Raw genomic sequence first — 17,815 nt, 5'->3', positions numbered from 1 at the left:
GTAATAGAATGAGAGTTTTGTGATTATCGCTGCAGAAAGAAAAGAAAATGAACAAGAAGGGCTCTCTAATTAGGAGCTGTGGCCCTCGACGTCCCCCCGCCCCCCCCCCCAGCCCCCTCGCCCCCCTCCTGGGCGCGGGTGTGGGGAGGCTGTGGCCGGCAGGCAGGCGACAGGCGCCGGTTGCCGGACAAAGGGCTGTCTGCTGCCAAAGTGGCTGGGCGTCCAAGCGCCTATTCTCCAAGAACTTCCCCGCTTAACCCTTTCAACATTTTATGGAGTGAGGTCTTTTTTTGCATAGCTAATACTCCCGCATAGAAAAGCCTTACACCAATCACCGTGGTGGATTCACACACAGCACATTATATATAGGCCTGTTTCCACCCAGATATAAGATTGGAGCGAAAATCAGGAATATCCTGATACAGCATGATCCTGATACTCATTTACTATGTGCAAACTATGATTGGACGACTAAGCAGCAGTTACAGACAGTTTCAACATGTGTTACACATTTCATTCCTGTCACTTATCTTACCACGAATCATCCAATCAACAACCCTTAAACAGGCCTAGATATCAGCTGCTCAGCCCGACGGGTAAATTTAGCAGTGGATACAACGGATGTGTGACATCAAGAGAAAGGGATAAAACGCGTTTCCTTAGCTTCCTATGAATACTATTCTTCTAAAAATACAGCCGAGAACACAATACCGGCCTGCAGGAAATAGTGATGGGCGTTCCTGCTGCTGATTTCAGTTTCCTAATTTAAATCCAAAACCATCTACCACCCCCCCCCCCCCCCCCCCCCCCACACACACACACACACACACACACACACACACACACACACACACACACACACACACACACACACACACACACACACACACACACACGCACACAAAACAATTAATATAAAAAAGCAATAATAGCTAAATAATTATAGGCTAAAAATAATACCAAATATTAAAAGAATAAACTGCATTTTTTAATTATTATTATTATTTGGTGTTATATTATTAAATACACAAAATGTGTCACTTGGTAAGCCTGGTTTTAGTTACCTCAGATGTTCTGAAAAGTTATTTTTTCGATATGAACGACCTCAAATAGCACTCCAATTTCAAAATTTCAAAATACACAAAAGACTGCTCAGAAACCCACATGCTGTAACGTGAGATTTCCCGATCTCTGTGTGGCCAACAGAGGGCGTTGTTACACCACGATGACCGTGAATGTTCAGTGTGTAACGTGTCAATGTGTTGGAGTACGTTTTTACACGTCAATTTAAATGGCTTGTAAAGTCTCTCATACTGTTCCTCATGATCAATAATCCAAAAAAAGCTAGTAGTATTGCGGTAATGCTAGGCCTACTAATACTAGTCTATTATAATAATAAAAACAACAACAACAGACAATTCAACAGTAGGCTACTTAACACAATATTTTTATTTAAATTGTGAGACAATCAAAAAAAATAAAATAATAATAATACCCGGACAACCAGCATTAACAATATACCCTCATTTTTTTTAAATATAGCCTATGGATAGATATGCATTAACAACGCGTCCATTTGAGGTGGGATTGCTTGGAATCGCTCCGGGGTTGGAGTGAAACAACCTGAGGTTTCTCATGTCTGCGTCTCCGACCCATGCCAGGACGGGGTGATCCGTGTGGAGCGCCTTCCTCCTCTGTGGATGTTAGTGTACGCAGCGACTAAACATGGCACACATGTTTCCTCCACGTGTCAAAGGCAGGGAAACCAGCGATGCATCAATCTCGGTTCAAAACCAACATGGGCTGAATAGCTTTCCTTTATAGGCCTACACTACACCTTCATGTCAAATGGAAAAAATGAACTATTTAATTCGAAATATATACACGCATAATATACAGCCTTGAATAAATTAATACCAATTGCATATTCCTGTATCCTATAGTTTATTTACATCATTCATTTTTTTAATTACATAAATAGTTCAGAAACAATTGTCTTGAAGAAATGATAACGTTCTTATCGATCACCTATAGGCGGGACTATCATTTTCATCCCTTTTGAAATACAGGCTTTGAAACTTTTTTGGATGAAGCTTTATACGTTTCAACCTTTTATCTGCACCCCCAATAGGCCTACTTGTGCGCCGGGGTCCAAAGAACCCGCAGTGATGCAGCGCTGGTAGAAACCTAAGCATAGCCCAGAGTATAGTGGCCTCAAGTCCCCCCTGGTAGCGCGTCCTCCTGGCGGCTCTGTCCCACGTATTAACACAGGTTGCTTTACAGGGTTTCCTTTTTCAAACTATAGGACCGTATATGCTTCAAGTCAGCATACAACTTAGAGGCGCACTTTTGGTTGGTCCCTAATGCGCGCAGTCTGTCGCTGGCGCACCGCTTGGTCGTTCGTCCCCGCAGTTTAAGAGCTCGACACGTTTAGGAAAACGGTGTAATGTGCTGTACAAGACAAAAGACAACTGTCCATTTAAAAGGTAAGCGATATCAAACTATTCCAAAGTGGGACATCACTTCGGAGAGTCCCTGGACGGAGAGGATTCCCGCTGGCTCTCCAGGCCGCTCACGAGTCTCTGGATGTTCTGCAGCTCATTGATGGAGTCTTTCATGTTGGCTTTGGGTGAGCTGACCCTCGCACTCGAGGAGGTCTTGTGATTGTGGTGTTCGGGCGCAGGGCTCGTCTCCCTGCTGCCCGACTTGGAGGATTCCGATCCAGGGTTTAGGCTACCTGGCAAACTGTTGGTGAGGAGGGAGCTTGAAGGAATGGACACGGGAAGCTGATAGGGGTTAAACCGGAGCCGAGGCCGGGAGCCTGTGAGGAAGGGGTTTCGGGAGAGGGAGCTGGCGGTGCTGGTGGCGGGGAGGGCAGAGGCGGACGCCGCCGCTGCAGCGGCCGCCATGTAGGTGTAGGGATAGGGGAAGAGGCCTCCGAAGGTCGGCATGGGGATGCCCTGAAATAAGGAGAGGAAACGGCCCTTAGTAAATGATACATGGGAGAGACAATGTGAGATCATACCTCAAACACCCTGCAAACTATGTCGGCGCTTTTGGCACATTTAGCAGATTATGTAATTAATCTTGAATGAAATTGAATATTTCGATGCAATGTATTATTTAGAATGATTTATTCTACTTATTAAGAACTTAATATTTATGGTAAATATCTTATTGATGTGATTTATCAGATGTTTTGATGTTTTGTTTTTAAATGGGTATTTAATGTTATTTAAAGGAGAGAGCTCTTATTTTCTAAATGTATTTCTACCGAAAAATGTATGGCTAGAAAAAAACTAGAATTAAAAGATTTAACATAAATGCTGTTGTTTGATTTTGTTTTGTGCATACAAATGTTTGTAATATGTTCATACATCAGCTTTGTGTGTTTGTGTTTGGGTGTGTGTGTGTGTGTGTGTGTGTGTGTGTGTGTGTGTGTGTGTGTGTGTGTGTGTGTGAGTGTGTGTGTGTGTGGGGGGGGGGGGGGGGGCGGATCCATTAGTAGGGCCTACTAATAACAATTCATTATAAAAACCAAACATTATAAAAATAACAATTGTAGTCGTATTTGCAGGTGTTAGATATATTGACAATAGTAAAATAGGAGTAAGAATGTGAACATTTGCTATGTTAGCATTTTCTTGAATTTGAAAATGCTTTGATCCGATCCTATCTAAAGCTGTCGTGAGATGACCTTCATCTTATTAAAACAACCTCCTGCAGGCTGGGAGGGTGGGGGTGGGGGGGGGGGGGGGGGGCAGGAAGCGGGTCTCACCTGAGAGGCCAGCATGTGCTGGGACAAGTGGAAGGGGAAGGGGTTGGCGCCGCCTGCGCCCTGGGCCGTGAGCTGGGCCGAGAGGCTGCCGTTGTCTAGGCCGCCGGCCCCTGACACGGAGGCCAGCAGGTGGCCCATGCCCATGGCGGAGAAGGCCCCGGGCCCCATGGCGAACTGGCCCGGGTGGAACAGCAGCGGCGAGCCGGCTCCCAGCGGGTTGAAGAACTGCTGGCTGTGCAGGCCGGAGAGGGCCAGGCTCTGGAGGTGGCTGGGGCTGAAGTGGGATGGGCTCTCCGTCTGCACCATGAGGGGGGAGTAGCCCTCCTTGCTGGGCCCCATGCCTTCCCTCTCGCTGTCCTTGTTAGAGGGCTCGCTGGTGTCCTTCCTCCCATGCCGTCCCTCCGCCTTGTCCTTCTCCAGGGCCCTGACTCCCAGCGTCGGGGCAGGGCAGTCCTCCCTCTTCTCCTGGCCGGCGGGCCGGTCCCTCACCCGCTCCAGACAGCGGGAGCTGAAGGGGGAGACGGGTTCGGGGGCGGGGCTGTCGGAGCCGGGACACAGGTCGTCGTGGGGGTCCAGCTCAGGGTCGCTGTCGGAGCACATCTTGTCTTCTGGTTCAGAAACAGACACGCTGGTGGTTAGCATTCTGCATTCTCAGTGTAAGTGTTACCAGTCCCATGCACACAACATGTCACTTTGATCATAGCCATTTATCCATCAGCAACCATGTAATGTATTATTAGCCGTGTGTGGGTTCAAACTAAATCTACAGCCAAAACTTGGTCTGAATAAGGCTATTGAACATTTAGATGTTGTTGCTTTTAGTTTTGCTCACATTTCTGTTCCACATTGAACATTGGCACACAACTTAAAACGTTATTTTGATATTTATTAGCTTTTCTTTTACTTTATTTATGTATAATATGTAGGCTTATTATATAAGAGACAGATTTGGTCTTCGGTGATAAACTCCAAAGACCTACAAGTCGGATGACTTGACTTTGGAACAATAGAGGGCGCTGTTCCTTTTGATGTTTGTGATTTAAATTTTCCAATGTTAATATTATTATAATTAACATCAGCCTATTATTATTAATACAACAACAACAACTACAACAACAACACATTGGGCTCTGACCTCTGTTGGTGTGACTGAATCGGAGCGGACTAGAGGAGGTTCCCAGGGGCGAGTGGCCGGTGTCTCTGCCGGGTGTAGGCTCACTGGATGAGGCGTCCGAGTCGGCTCCCTCCCGGTCCGTTTTGCACTGATCTTCATACATTCTAAGCGAAGGGAGAGTCAGTTGCTTCCTAAAATTGGAAAATGCGACTTTTTAATGTAAGACTTAAGGCGAGTACGCCTATAGCACGGACACACACACACTGGCTCCAAATATGTTGCACGGATCATCACGTTGACACATTAAAAGGCCTGCACAACGTTGCGTCATCGTTTACCTTTTCTCTCGCCTTCCGTTGCCGGTGTCTCGGAATCCTTTTGCAAATGGATTATTGTCAATCTTCAACTGTGTAATCTGCGGGATAAAAAAAACCCTCTCATTTAAAATGACCCTTAACTGAATTACAGGCCCAATTAGCAAAGGTCACCCTATTTCACTTTTATTACAGCTCATGCACCTTGTCTCCTGCCTAGTGTATAGGCTCCACCACGGCCTTCTTAAGGTGGCCTCACTGCTAAACCCAACAGCAACGCGTGACCTAACCCACATTTGAATCACGGGATTCCAGGGATTTTTTGTAATACATCTTCGCATATACAAGTGTTAAACATACATAAAAACACGCACTATTGTTGGAAAGCCAAGGCAGGCCCTAATATTGCATTATTAATGCGTAATGATGGGGCGTTATTCTCACGAGCCCCCCGAGAGAAATTGTGCCACGAAGTATTCCTCTATGGAGCCGTATAAGCCTTCTTTGCATCGAAAATGGGACAGGGCGTCACTTGAACAGATTACTCTAATATAAATGATTAATAACGCGGTGTGGATCTTTGCTGGTCCACGTATGCGTCATAACGCTTGTCATGTCAGACCTCTAGGCGCAGGGTTGCGTTGCGCTGCAACCGCTGGTGCCGTCGATAAAGGCCAAGGGCCTGTAGCTCATTCACGGGGTTGGCATCGTAACGGGTCCGTATTTTCCCCTCCACACTTTGTATGCAACTTTAACAGGAATTTGACGGTTGACCAATGAGAACACTGCAACCTTATCGGCTCGCATTTACGCATCTGTCACGCCTCGGTTCCGTGCAGCCTCGGAGACACGCTGACCGTCCTGAGTGCCTCCTAATCGATTGTGACCCGACGCCATAAACTTTACGATTACAACAAGAACACCAGCCCCTATGAAGCCCCTATGAAAAGCACCCAATTAGCTTCATGGGCGAGGTGGGATAGCAGGGCGACACATCACGTTTAATAACATCGAGTTGGTCAAAACTGATATTTATAGGGCTGATCATTATTATTTCATACTTGATTTCTTACACCAAATATATAGCCTACCACACATCGACGTGTTGCACGTTAAACCTATCTTAAGTCTTTGAATTATGCATTTAATTGCAGATAATTGTGATGATATTAAATAATTTAAAAAATACAAAATACAGAACAAATGTTTATTGTTTACAACAGTTATGTCACATAACTGTCACTTGGATTTCACTCTTTGTAGGGAAAGGTAGGGGTTTTCATGGCAGGGGGTTTCATGCAAAACAACGAAATAGCTGGTTCTAGTGACATTGACGTGTGTCCCCACGCGGCTCACCTTGTCATTCTGATACGCGGTCACCGCCACGAAGTCGGTCTCCGGGAACACGTAGGTCCGGAACGTGGAGTAGGGGAGCTTCAGGATGTCGTTGGCCCTCACGATGTGGAACCGGGGCTGATACTTGTGCATGGAGTTCAGGATAGTCTGGAGACCGGAGGTGGGGAAGAGGCGAGAGCCCTAACATTTGTTAGGATATGCTATTGCATATGTATTCTGATGTAAAAGTATTACAATTTTCAACAAAATAACCCACACATGCTCATGTTGATAAGATCCCAAGCAAACACAACTACTTTAGAGCAGGCCCTTCTATCACGGGCATCCACCCCTGACCTGCAAAGGCCAAAAGCTATTGTTTATCGTTTGCATGTTGGTAAAAAACTCAGCATTGTGTTCAAAAATGTATTTTTAATTCCCATAGGCTTATCCACAAGATAGAAACAAATAGGCCTACTAATGTCGTAAATTCCGGTTGCAAATCGCATGTAACTTTGTCTGACATGTAGGCCTATTGACTGCGTTTGTTTACAGCTGGTTTGTCAGAGTCGTTTATCATCCACCTCCGGTGCAGCTCATTTTTCATAGCCTGCTTCGGCGCCTCCATGCTGCGGGCCTGGGCCTACTATAGGGCCGGAGACCGAGCGCACTCGAGACTTCAAGTGAGCAGACAACCCCACATGTTTTTTTTGGACTCGTTCGCAATCAAAATGGTCCACATTAAGATACAAAATCAGACTTCTGCAGTTCGGGCCATTGCAAACAGATTCCCCCTTATTTCTCTCAGGACCCCCGGTTTAAAGATAGCCTGCACCGCGTCGCCTGCACGCTATTCAGAGCCCGCAGACAGATCTGCGCGCCGCGCAAGAAGCTCCGCGGGGAGGGGGTCGGCTCTCAAGCAGACATTTAGTCACATACTAAAGCCATGTTTGAGGAGATATTAATATCCGAGATTTACAAGATACAGGGCTATCTGAGCGTGTGTGAGTCGCAGCTAATAATATTCCTGAGAGGTCTTCGGGAAACACAAGTATCCTCGCCCAGTAGACCCAGTGCATCAGCAGCAGTTGCGTGTTGACGAAGTGTCAACAGCCTTCACCGCTGCCATATAATAAGCCATCGTATACATCGCGAACATAATGCCCTAAAAACGGCTGACAGTCCAAATAAATCCTATCATATCCGGTCACACACAGGCCCACAACTCACAGGTCATAACATCGCTTCTAATGCAATTGTAACATCACCCCGTAGACAACCCGGCAAGGGCCTGCTTGTTTAATACTAAATAAACACACACACACACACACAAACATCCTACAAGCGCTTTAAAAATAACATTATTATTATTATTATTAAGATCATTATTTTTGTACTTACAAAGCCATGCTTGTCCGAAATATTGTTGGTGAGCTTGAGTTTATGAAACGCAACAGGCTTGGCCATCCACTGCTCCCCGGTGGCAGGGCTGTCCGGGTGGATGTACATCCTCTTGGGCATCTCGGGGTCCGCCTTGCCCGCCACCATCCAGCGGGAGTTGTGGAACTTGTAGCGGCAGTCGTCCGCGGCCACTATGTCCATCAGTAGGATATATTTGGCCTTTTTGTCGAGCCCGTTGATGCGGACTTTGAAGGGAGGGAACATTCTCCTGAAGGGAAAAATAGAGTAGTAAAATGTAGGTTGAATTATGAATCACGTCAATAAGGCTGAGAATTTAAAATAATACAACCAGGCCTATTTATTACAAGTTCAAATTAGTTTTTATTCATTTATTTCGGCCTATGTCATGTTCCTAACTGCATTGCTTTGTCTATGTTTTTATTTATTTATAATTGGATAGGGATTGTTGGATACACAGGCCCATAAAATATTTATTCACTTACAGGCCTATAATATTATTATCAGATCCATTGGCATATATTCAGGACCGTGTAGCCCAGCTTTGTGAAGTGACAGTCTGTTTACAAATTCCAGGAGCTTAACTGTCATAATATAATGGTGGTACTGGATATTCGCAAAAGATGACTTAAAGTCCTACAAGCAGGAATATCTTTAGCAATTTGTCTTTCATGATTCGTCGCTCAAAGAAGCAAGGTACGATCGCATAAAGGCCTATTTATTTAGCAGCGGGACGTTACCAAAAACATTGGTAAAGCTCGATTGTGAGCATTTTATTACTTTTACAACATCACAGTAACAACATCAGACGTCGCAGAAGACGATCCAGAATAAAGGCAGCGTCCGTAGGCCTATGAGGGTCGCCTGCTCTCATACTAATTTAATGATAGGTCAAAGAATGGCTCAGTGGAGTTGAATAATAAAATACATGTACAGGGATCCTGTGCTTTGGCCAGAGCTACCATTTTACCACTGCGCTATGGAACCATAACTTATCCCCACACGGTGCTCTGCAGGACAGACCCGTGTGCGCTGCTTAGTATACACTACTATATAATGTTTAGAAGATAAACAACACTATAATGCGCTACAATAAACACTAGTGCGCGTAATTCTTACCTTCCAGATTTGGTGATCACCATCTCTGTCCCTAGTTTATGAAATTGGTCCCAAAGATCCTTGGCTTCTAGGGTGACTTTGGGGTCGTCGTCCACCTCTTCCTCCGGCTCTAAGGTCTTCAGACTGCGGAGATGGGCCGCCTGGTGGTGGTGGCTCAGCGCCGGGTGAAGCCCAGCCTCCGCCGCGCCGGCGAGACTATGATCCTGCATGGGCTTGGTCAGCGCCCCGGGAGGCAGGGTGAGCGTCGGGAAGAAGGAGGGCTGTGCAGCCGCTAGGAACGCTGACATGGGGAAGTCGGTCGGCCGGTGAGCGTGGAAAGGGTGATAAGCCATGGCAGTCCCTGTGAAAACTGGATCTCTCATCGGTGCATCCAAAACAAATCGACGTGAAATAATATGATGTGGTATTTCCCCCACTAGGATCAGTGCGCTCCGCTTCCCGGCGATTAAATGGCAGCAGAAACGTACAGGAGTAATTTAGAAAATAGTCCCAAACAAACAAGCTTTAAAGCGCGTTATGGACACGCGCTGCTCGGGTGAAGAAGATTCCTCCGATACCTCCACGAAGTCCCTCAATCACAAAAGAAAACCTCTTGAAGCCCGTCCTTGGACTCTTTGCGCACAGAGTCTAGCTGTGGTGTCTGCCTTCGCCGGTCGCCTTCAGGAAACTAAGCTGTGCTTGTGGAAGGGCTGCTGCACTCATCCAGAGAGCCGCGGAGTCGGAGGGCTGAGATGTTGCTCCGTGGTCTGCACAAACGGGACTATCTCACATGTCCTTCCTGCCTCGATCCCAGCACTAATGAACCAAGCCCCTTTGATTGCTGATTTTACGCTTTCTGGACCAATTGTGGGCCTCTATAGGCGTGGTTTTAACAGCTCAGGCCAGACTCTTGCGAGAGGGGGGTGGAGAGGAAGGTGTCGGAAGCATTAGCAGTAAGAAAACATGTCAACAGAATAAAATATTAACCAATGACAGGAAGGATCGGGAAATCCCACCCCCATTTCCAAGCCAAGCACCGGGTCAGCCCTCCATTCTTGGCCGGCAGAGACATCACCTCGATCGGCTTGTGTTTTACAATGTGGAAGAGGCGCTCCTGCGATCGAGAGCGCATTGCCTCAACAAGAGAATCGAACCCGTAACCTAATGCCATAGTTATAGCGCCTTACATTGCCAAGCATTACCGTAAGAGGTACATATTCGCTCCGTGCGCTTTTCTAGCATTTATGTGTTTAGATCTTTTAGCTATTTTATAATTTCTCCGTCAGTATAGATTTTAATTGGGATCGCTAAAAGACATGTTATTTTGGATGCATATGAACGACCAATTTTGTATGATTACATTTATTATATAAGCTTCATATTTTTAGATTTCTATTTTTTCATTATTTCTATTCAGTAGCCTTATTTTCCGCGCTAGGCTTTATTCAATAAAAGATCATGGTCTGTGTTATGAGGGTCAGAGATAACCTAAATAATATCCCCGTTCGTTGGACCGCTATGAGGTCAGAACGACGCGTCGGTCCGGTGCCTCAGCGTCCTGACGGAAGGGCAGCTCCCGTTAAAGCGGACATCGGCGCTTTAAACGGGCTACAGCCCCGGGGCATCACACCCTGAACCCACATGCGATGGCCAGGGAAGAGGAAACCAAAAGAGATGAATTTCCAGAGAAAACTCGGAGCAACCGGGGTGAGTGTTAAACTCCGATGCATGTTGGACCACCTCGACATCAACACGAGGAGAGACTTCAGAATGGGAATGTTTTTATCCTTTAAAAAACATCTAATAACATGGTCATAACAACCAAGATACGTTTCCCCAATACAAAGGAGACGTGACCATGCCAGGAAGTTCTCTTTTATTTCGAGTGATCAGCTTTTATACTGTGCACATGTCCTGTCCAAGGCGTCTTTCTCACGCGTCCCTTCTCCGATCTATCGGACGCTATACGGTGAGATGATCTATTGCGCACACCGGGTAGATCCCGGGCGATCTAGGTAGGGGACGGGACTACGACGGCATGACATATAGCTTATATTCACTGTTATTGCGTCCCGACTGGTGGATGGTGCAGGGGTTCCTCTTGAAAACATGACCCGGGACGCTGGAGCATGCTGGTCTCTGTGCGTCCTGCCCTGCGTCTCTGTGCGTCCTGCCGCGCATCTCTGTGCGTCCTGCCGCGCGTCTCTTTAAGAACCCATTCTGATGCGTTTGGATCCCGTTTGTTAAAGAGCCGCTCGGCGCCAGCCCGTCGACCCAGCACCATAATAAGACCACTCTCTTGTCACTTCGTATTTACCCGTAAACATCTCCAGCAGGAGCAGCACCCTCCAACCCCGTTTATGTCCTGCTATCCACGTTTTAGGACCAGTCCTTGAACAATACCTGATTATATTACTAGTGTCAAATTAAATAAGCATTACTACTATCCCGGCGCTGTGAGCCAGTGAGCACAGCCTTTAAACAGGGTCTGGTTCATCTGTTCTACACAACATCAACATGTACACACAAACGAACAACAAAAATCTTCAGTATGGCTTTCTGACAATAAATGCACATTTTATGAACCCTAGCCCATGTCTCTTTCACTCAATAGACCTATAAATAATAATAAAAAAAATGTCATGTTCCAAATGTTCAAATATTTAATATTTAACATGTATTTTACGCTGAGAAAATATTTCCCCATATGTCATTTGTGGTGGTACGCACTTGTTGCATATGTTTGCTACATGATGGTAAAGAGGAGGCAACAAACTCAATATGAAAACCTTCAGGTCAATCCGCCCAGAGATTTAACATGTGACAAAAATGGTTTGATTGGCTCCCAAATTATAGATTTATTTTGCAATCTATTTTAGGCCAAACGATAATATAATCTATTCTGAGATATTTTCTATTATTTGATATGAACTTCTGGCACATAAACACAGCATTTTAAAAACAGAACAACCATAGAGTAGAGAATGTAGAGAATATATAGAGGAAATAGGACCAGGACAACCATGAAAGTCCTTTAGTTTTAGGCTTGACGTGTAGGCTAGTCCAACAATTGTAATCGTAGACAAAAAAGATTAGTAACATATGGCGAAGGATAATGATTTTCTCTGACAAACTCAACTCTTAATCATATCAACAACCCATGTTCGTTTAGTCACCATTTATTTGTTCTGTATCGTCCGTGTTACTGATGTAAACACAAGTCAGTGCGATTTAAAAGTCATTAAGTCCTGGTGGAGCTGCGCCGCGTATCTAAAGAGAAGGAATCACCATAATGGACCAAAAGGTTTTAATAGCCTCACTGCACAACGATGGCAATAAACACATTCAAGACTTCTGAATGCATAAGCCTCGCTCTACATGAAGCATATATATATATATATATATATGGTTTATAGTTTCTGAATTTTTAAACTTTAAAAATTTTTTCGCCTATAGGTCATCATTCGACCGGTCCATTCACTGAGCTAACACTTGCATAACACCTCATAAGATGCATAATTAAAACAATTCAGGTTAAAGAAAGAATCATTTGAGTCCTGGACTAATATTCGCCAAATAGGCGAATAGGCGAAAAATCAACAAACTATAAAGCGAAAGCCTTGATAACAACGGTGTTACCAATGCTTTGAGTGGTCAGTGTTAAGGATGGGGTATTATCAATGAAATATATTCTCATGTAGGTAAAGACGTAATGTCCTTATGTTGTGTCATTAATCCGTGGTGCTGGCAGATCACATGGGAATCCCTGTCAGCACCAAACTACTTAAAACAAGGCAGTTAAGGACATATTTGCTTATAATTGAGTATTGAGCATATTTTTTTCTGTCCCGACATTGTTTCTCTCCTTCTCTTCATCTCCTCATCTTCTCTTCCCATCTCCCTGCATCATCTCTCCAGCTATATTTAGCAGCTAGTCTAAGGCCTTGGCGCCAGACCGTTTAAGACCTGTCAAAGTCCCTCATATTTCCCCCTGTCACATGTACACCCAGTGCCTCCTCCTCCTCCTCCACCACCTCGACCACCTCCTCCTCCTCCTATTCCTCCTCTACCACCTCCTCCTCCTCCTCTTCCTACTCCTCCTCCATCACCTCCTCCTCCACCTCATCCTCGCTATTTTATTCTTGCCGTTCTCTGCTAGTCTGTCTGTCCCCCCCTACACACATGCACACACACACGCACACACACACACACACACACACACACACACACACACACACACGCACACACACACACACACACACACACACACACACACACACACACACACACACACACACACACACACACTCACACACACACACACACACACACACACACACACACACAATCACACACACACACACACAAACACACACGCACACACACACACACACGCACACACACACACACACACACACACACACACACACGCACACACACGCATGCACACACAGAGACCCACACACTCTTCTCATTAAATCCAGGACTCAAATAATTCTTTCTTTGACTTGAATTATTTTACTTATGCTTCTTACAAGGTCTTATTAGCTCAGTGACAGTGACTTGGCCGGTCCAATGGTGACCATAACACGCACACACAATAAATGCACACATGCACACACACACACACACACACACACACACACACACACACACACACACACACACACACACACACACACACACACACACACACACACACACACACACACACACAGAGAGAGACCCACACACACTAACACACACTCTCTCTCTTCCTTTCCCTGCCGCCTCGGGCCCTTGTTTAATTGCATTAAGGAGAAGAGGTGTGAGCAGTGGTGGTTCTGATGGGCTCTGCGGCTCGTCAACACCCAGTCACCACTATAAAGGTGACCCAACTCACGGAGGAGTAGGCCCTGAGTCCCAGGGGCAGACCAGGTGTTGTGTGTGTGTAGGTGTGAGCCAGGGTGCACTGGGCAGGTGAGCCAACAGGCGGGGGCGCTAGAACGAGGGATAGAGGATCGCTGTGTCTCCCTGCCTCTCAGGGACACCTTCACTCACTAGGCCTCGCGTCTTCCTCTATTATCACCATGGTAACGCGGGCTCCTGAGCGAGGCCCTCACAGGCCAGCTGAGCTATAGGCAGACATGCTCTCATTCTTTCATGCTTGATTGCAACACTCTTCCATGCGTTCGCCTTCTCTGCCCGTCTTCTCTGCCCCGTGTTCAGGGAGAGCCCTAGCGAGCCGGCTTGGTGCCACGCCCGGGTGGTTCTGGAGCCCCGACCTTCTGCCGGCCCCCTGGGGGGGCGGTGTCACCAGTGGTTTAGAAGGTGTCAGCGGGCTCCCGCAAGGGGCCTGATCTCTCTATTTACGAGGCAGCCATGAGCATCGGGCCTCATGTCAGACAACGTATTTCTCAGGCATCATATTTTCACCTGACAGGGGGACAGCACTGCTACAACAAGGCCTTCCTCAACAGATGTAGCTTAAGGGCCTTTATTAGCGCGCCCGGTCTAGTGGAAAAGCAGCAGCCCAGCCTTTGTGCTCCGCTGTCGTCCAGCCTCACTAATGAGCAGCAGCTCACTGCTGCAGCCGGGGTTCAGTAGGCCTCTGTTCTCTCCGAGAGCAGGACAGGGACTCAGGCTCATTTGGGTATAACGATAAGGCAAATTAGGAATCACAATAAGCCCTGACAAAGTATTTAGACTCAAAAATAATAATTTATTGATTATAGCACATCGAGACAACAAGAAACCCTAAAGGTTATTGTGTACATGAAAACAGATGATTAATAGGGGAGTTATGCAATGGGAAATCCACAGGTAGGCCTTTATAATATTTAAATAATTTAAATAATTATAATAATAACAAGAACAACAATAAAAATCATAGTGATTGTAATTAATATAACTCATATAATTATATTTATTTTAAGCTTTGCAGATTAGTGCTTGTTTCCGTGCGTTAAATACATGGGATACAGACCTTTAATGATCAGCCAATCGATGACATTGCATTTTTCTACGATCGTTTATTTTTGGTCATCTATATTTAAATACAAATACGTAGTAGGCTGTCTTTTGTCCCTATGCACAGACTACAATGAGAAGTCATGTTTTCAAGTAATCTGGCTGCTGAATATTTACGCATCGAAATGCACCTATACTCATGTCCGTATAAATGCATATATTATTAATGTTAACTTTTAGAGACATCTTTAGAGTATTCCTTCTCACACTACGCTGTACCTTTCTAGACCAGTTTAGTCTGATTTTCATTTTCCTATTTTCCTTTACACATAAAAAAACAATTATGTTATTTTGTTTTATGTATTGTAATGTTATGTTATGCTATGTTATGGCCTTCATTCATAACTCAGTGAACCAGGACGCCACAGGACTTCAAAATATAATACATCCTAATATCCTAGTTGTTGGCCTAAATGTCACAAAATATTCCAATACACCAAAGTAACTCCAATAACATGAACACTATAACATTTCAACAATAAAGCCTTTTATAAATGCGTCATATTTATTCGACTAATTAGTCGATAATCAAGGCTGTTTATCATTAACAAACTTAGACAAACTAATCATAAATGTCAACTTGAACTAAAACTCTTCTGTACGGTTCAAAGGCATTGGCTCTATATTGTATGATTAGGCTTCATATTATAGTCTACATTTCACTCTGATCCACCTCCCGTCCCGGGACCTGAATTCATTATCAACCGCATGTCTGGAGACTCTGGGAGTTCAGAGTCTGGGGTCCAGGGCCTTGGATCAGTCCTGGGCCGCTGAGGTTGCTACTCCCGGGCTACTTTGGGACCAGCGCGTCGTTTCTCAACGCTCTGCTCCCCTCTCTCTCTGTGCTCTGGTTTCCCAGGAGCAGACCGGAGGAGGGAAAACACTCGATGGCAAACGGTGAGAACCAGGGGATACCCGTCGGCAGTGCCGTGAACCATGCAGCCACCGATCCGGGACGTGCACCTCGACCCCCCGTTGAGCCGCGAAAGGATAGATCCTTATTCGGATCGGTACCGGGCCACAACTCCAGAGGGTCGAACCGGGCCCCGTCCCACCCTAACACCGAGGTGAGTCTGAGCAGACACCAGCCAATCGGAGAGCATTGCGCATTGCTGACACCTCATGAAAACACTATCATTCGGCCGTTCTGTACCTACCCCTCCTTTAAACATTTATTCGCATGTCTATTTTTTTTATTTTATTATTCCTGTAGAAGCCATTTGTAATCCACGAATCCTGACGAGTGCCCGCCTATTAATCCGAATGAAACAGTTTTGATAGCTAGGCGAGGCTGTAGTTTGTTAAAATGATGCAGCCTATTAGGCTGTGTAATTGATTTACAAGTGCTCATAAGTCCTCAAGTAAGTAACAAGAGATAACCATCCAGAACCAGGGTATGCAGGTAGCCTCGGCTCCTTTCTGGCCTACCAATGAAACGCTCTTCGCTGTTATAATTGAGGCAGCCTGAGCGAGTTTCAGTGGCGGTAAGTGCAGGCCACATATCATCCAGGACCGCAGAGTGGGGCCCCTAAACACGTGCCCCTCAGAGCTCGGGGGTTTCAATGCGACTCCAGCAGCCGCGCTGTCTGCACATATTGACGCGTCTGATCGCCACTCAGGGTCCGCCTCAAGAGACCGGGAAGGCATTCGGTCTCACACAGAGACACAAGACATTTACCTAGAGCAGAACACAGCGGCACGACCAGCGACAATAAACGGGTCATCAAGGCAATGTTTTTCGCTATACCATAAAACAACTACTTAAACTATCTACAAAAACTTTTCTTAAAACTCAAAACTATTCTTAAAAAATACTGCTGCACGTCACAGTGCAGCAGTAATAAAGACGTTTGGATGAAGGGGCAGAGCCCTGAGCTAGAGACCTCTAAACAATGTCCAGGGTCCCCCAGAGACGGAGAACCACACATTTAAACAGTTTTGGAAATAATAGTGGAGGTGTTGATTGAGTCCGAATAAGTAAATCTGCATAATCGGGGATATTTGCATAATTGTTTGTGAAGGTGTGTTGTTTGCTAAACACGCCCACCTGTCAAACTGCACCATAACTGAAGGTGATGACAAGGTCCAAGTGACCCTCAGCAGCTCTATTTTCTAGAATCACTTTGAGCCCTTTTCTTCTGTTTTCTCTTCCATAGCAGAAAACATCCGATTTTCTAGAATGGAGGTCACTTCTCCTCACTTTGACTCCCACAAACAATAATCCAAAAATAAATGAATTGTTTTTAAAGGTGGGGTGTTTGTTGACAGTAATGTCCATGTTCCACCATAGTGTCTCCACCTCTGTCTTGAAAATAATGATTAGTGATTTGTCATTTGTTTTCTCTTATTCAAAGAAATTCTACTTTCTGAAAAAAGGAACAGAAAGGAGGAAGAACGAGGAACTGGCTCGCATCAACCCACGCTGAGCCTCCAGAAGGGTCTTCCTGGTAATTCAGGTTTTCACTTTGCTCCACACCTCCCTTTTACAACCAATCACGACAACATTGTCTGATTGGCCTGTAGTTATGTAAAGGATGGGTCATTTTGCAACTCTAAATTATATGTTTCATTTCATCCGTCTATGCTAGTGTCGTTTACGTCAAGATATGTCATCAAGTCCAATAATAATTCAAAAGTTAAAACTTTAATTATAATGCAATTTCCGTTGATATTTTTGACTTAATATAAAGCTTAAGCATTTCATTTAAATTACTTCTTTATTCCTTTTGTTAAGAAATAGTGAATAAT

The 17,815-nt window shown here is 45.3% G+C and overlaps 1 protein-coding gene and 1 long non-coding RNA gene across 3 annotated transcripts; one reads left to right on the top strand and one right to left on the bottom strand.

Moving 5' to 3' along the window:
* Positions 1-1,431: 1,431 nt before the first annotated feature.
* Positions 1,432-9,859, bottom strand: tbx2b (T-box transcription factor 2b). 2 transcript variants are annotated; one of them, XM_079732057.1, is made up of 7 exons: positions 9,080-9,859; positions 7,943-8,210; positions 6,563-6,709; positions 5,231-5,307; positions 4,914-5,083; positions 3,779-4,386; positions 1,432-2,960 (listed from the first exon to the last, which is right to left on the bottom strand). In XM_079732057.1, the coding sequence occupies exons 1-7, from the start codon at positions 9,439-9,441 to the stop codon at positions 2,520-2,522; spliced, it is 2,073 nt and encodes a 690-aa protein (XP_079588183.1). In that variant the 5' UTR covers positions 9,442-9,859; the 3' UTR covers positions 1,432-2,519. The 2 variants fall into 2 exon arrangements, with proteins under 2 accessions (XP_079588183.1, XP_079588184.1); XM_079732058.1 differs by having other exon boundaries at positions 4,914-5,056.
* Positions 9,860-10,160: 301 nt separating this feature from the next.
* Positions 10,161-17,728, top strand: LOC307072189. The gene is made up of 4 exons (XR_013811665.1): positions 10,161-10,268; positions 10,587-10,765; positions 15,927-16,134; positions 17,422-17,728. It is a non-coding gene; the product is annotated as an uncharacterized lncRNA (long non-coding RNA).
* Positions 17,729-17,815: the final 87 nt, after the last annotated feature.

Source organism: Pollachius pollachius (assembly GCF_949987615.1).
Source record: "Pollachius pollachius genome assembly, chromosome: 3".
NCBI lineage: Eukaryota > Metazoa > Chordata > Actinopteri > Gadiformes > Gadidae > Pollachius > Pollachius pollachius.
Note: the sequence above shows the minus strand (reverse complement) of the source record. Positions and strands in the feature narration are given on the sequence as shown.

Excerpts from the sequence above, each read along its gene's own strand:
- tbx2b (XM_079732057.1), bottom strand. The coding sequence starts at position 9,441 with ATGAGAGATCCAGTTTTCACAGGGACTGCCATGGCTTATCACCCTTTC. Across the intron at positions 8,211-9,079 it reads GTGATCACCAAATCTGGAAG|GAGAATGTTCCCTCCCTTCA; the intron begins GTAAGAATTACG and ends TTTTCCCTTCAG. Across the intron at positions 4,387-4,913 it reads ATTCAGTCACACCAACAGAG|AAGACAAGATGTGCTCCGAC; the intron begins GTCAGAGCCCAA and ends TTTCTGAACCAG.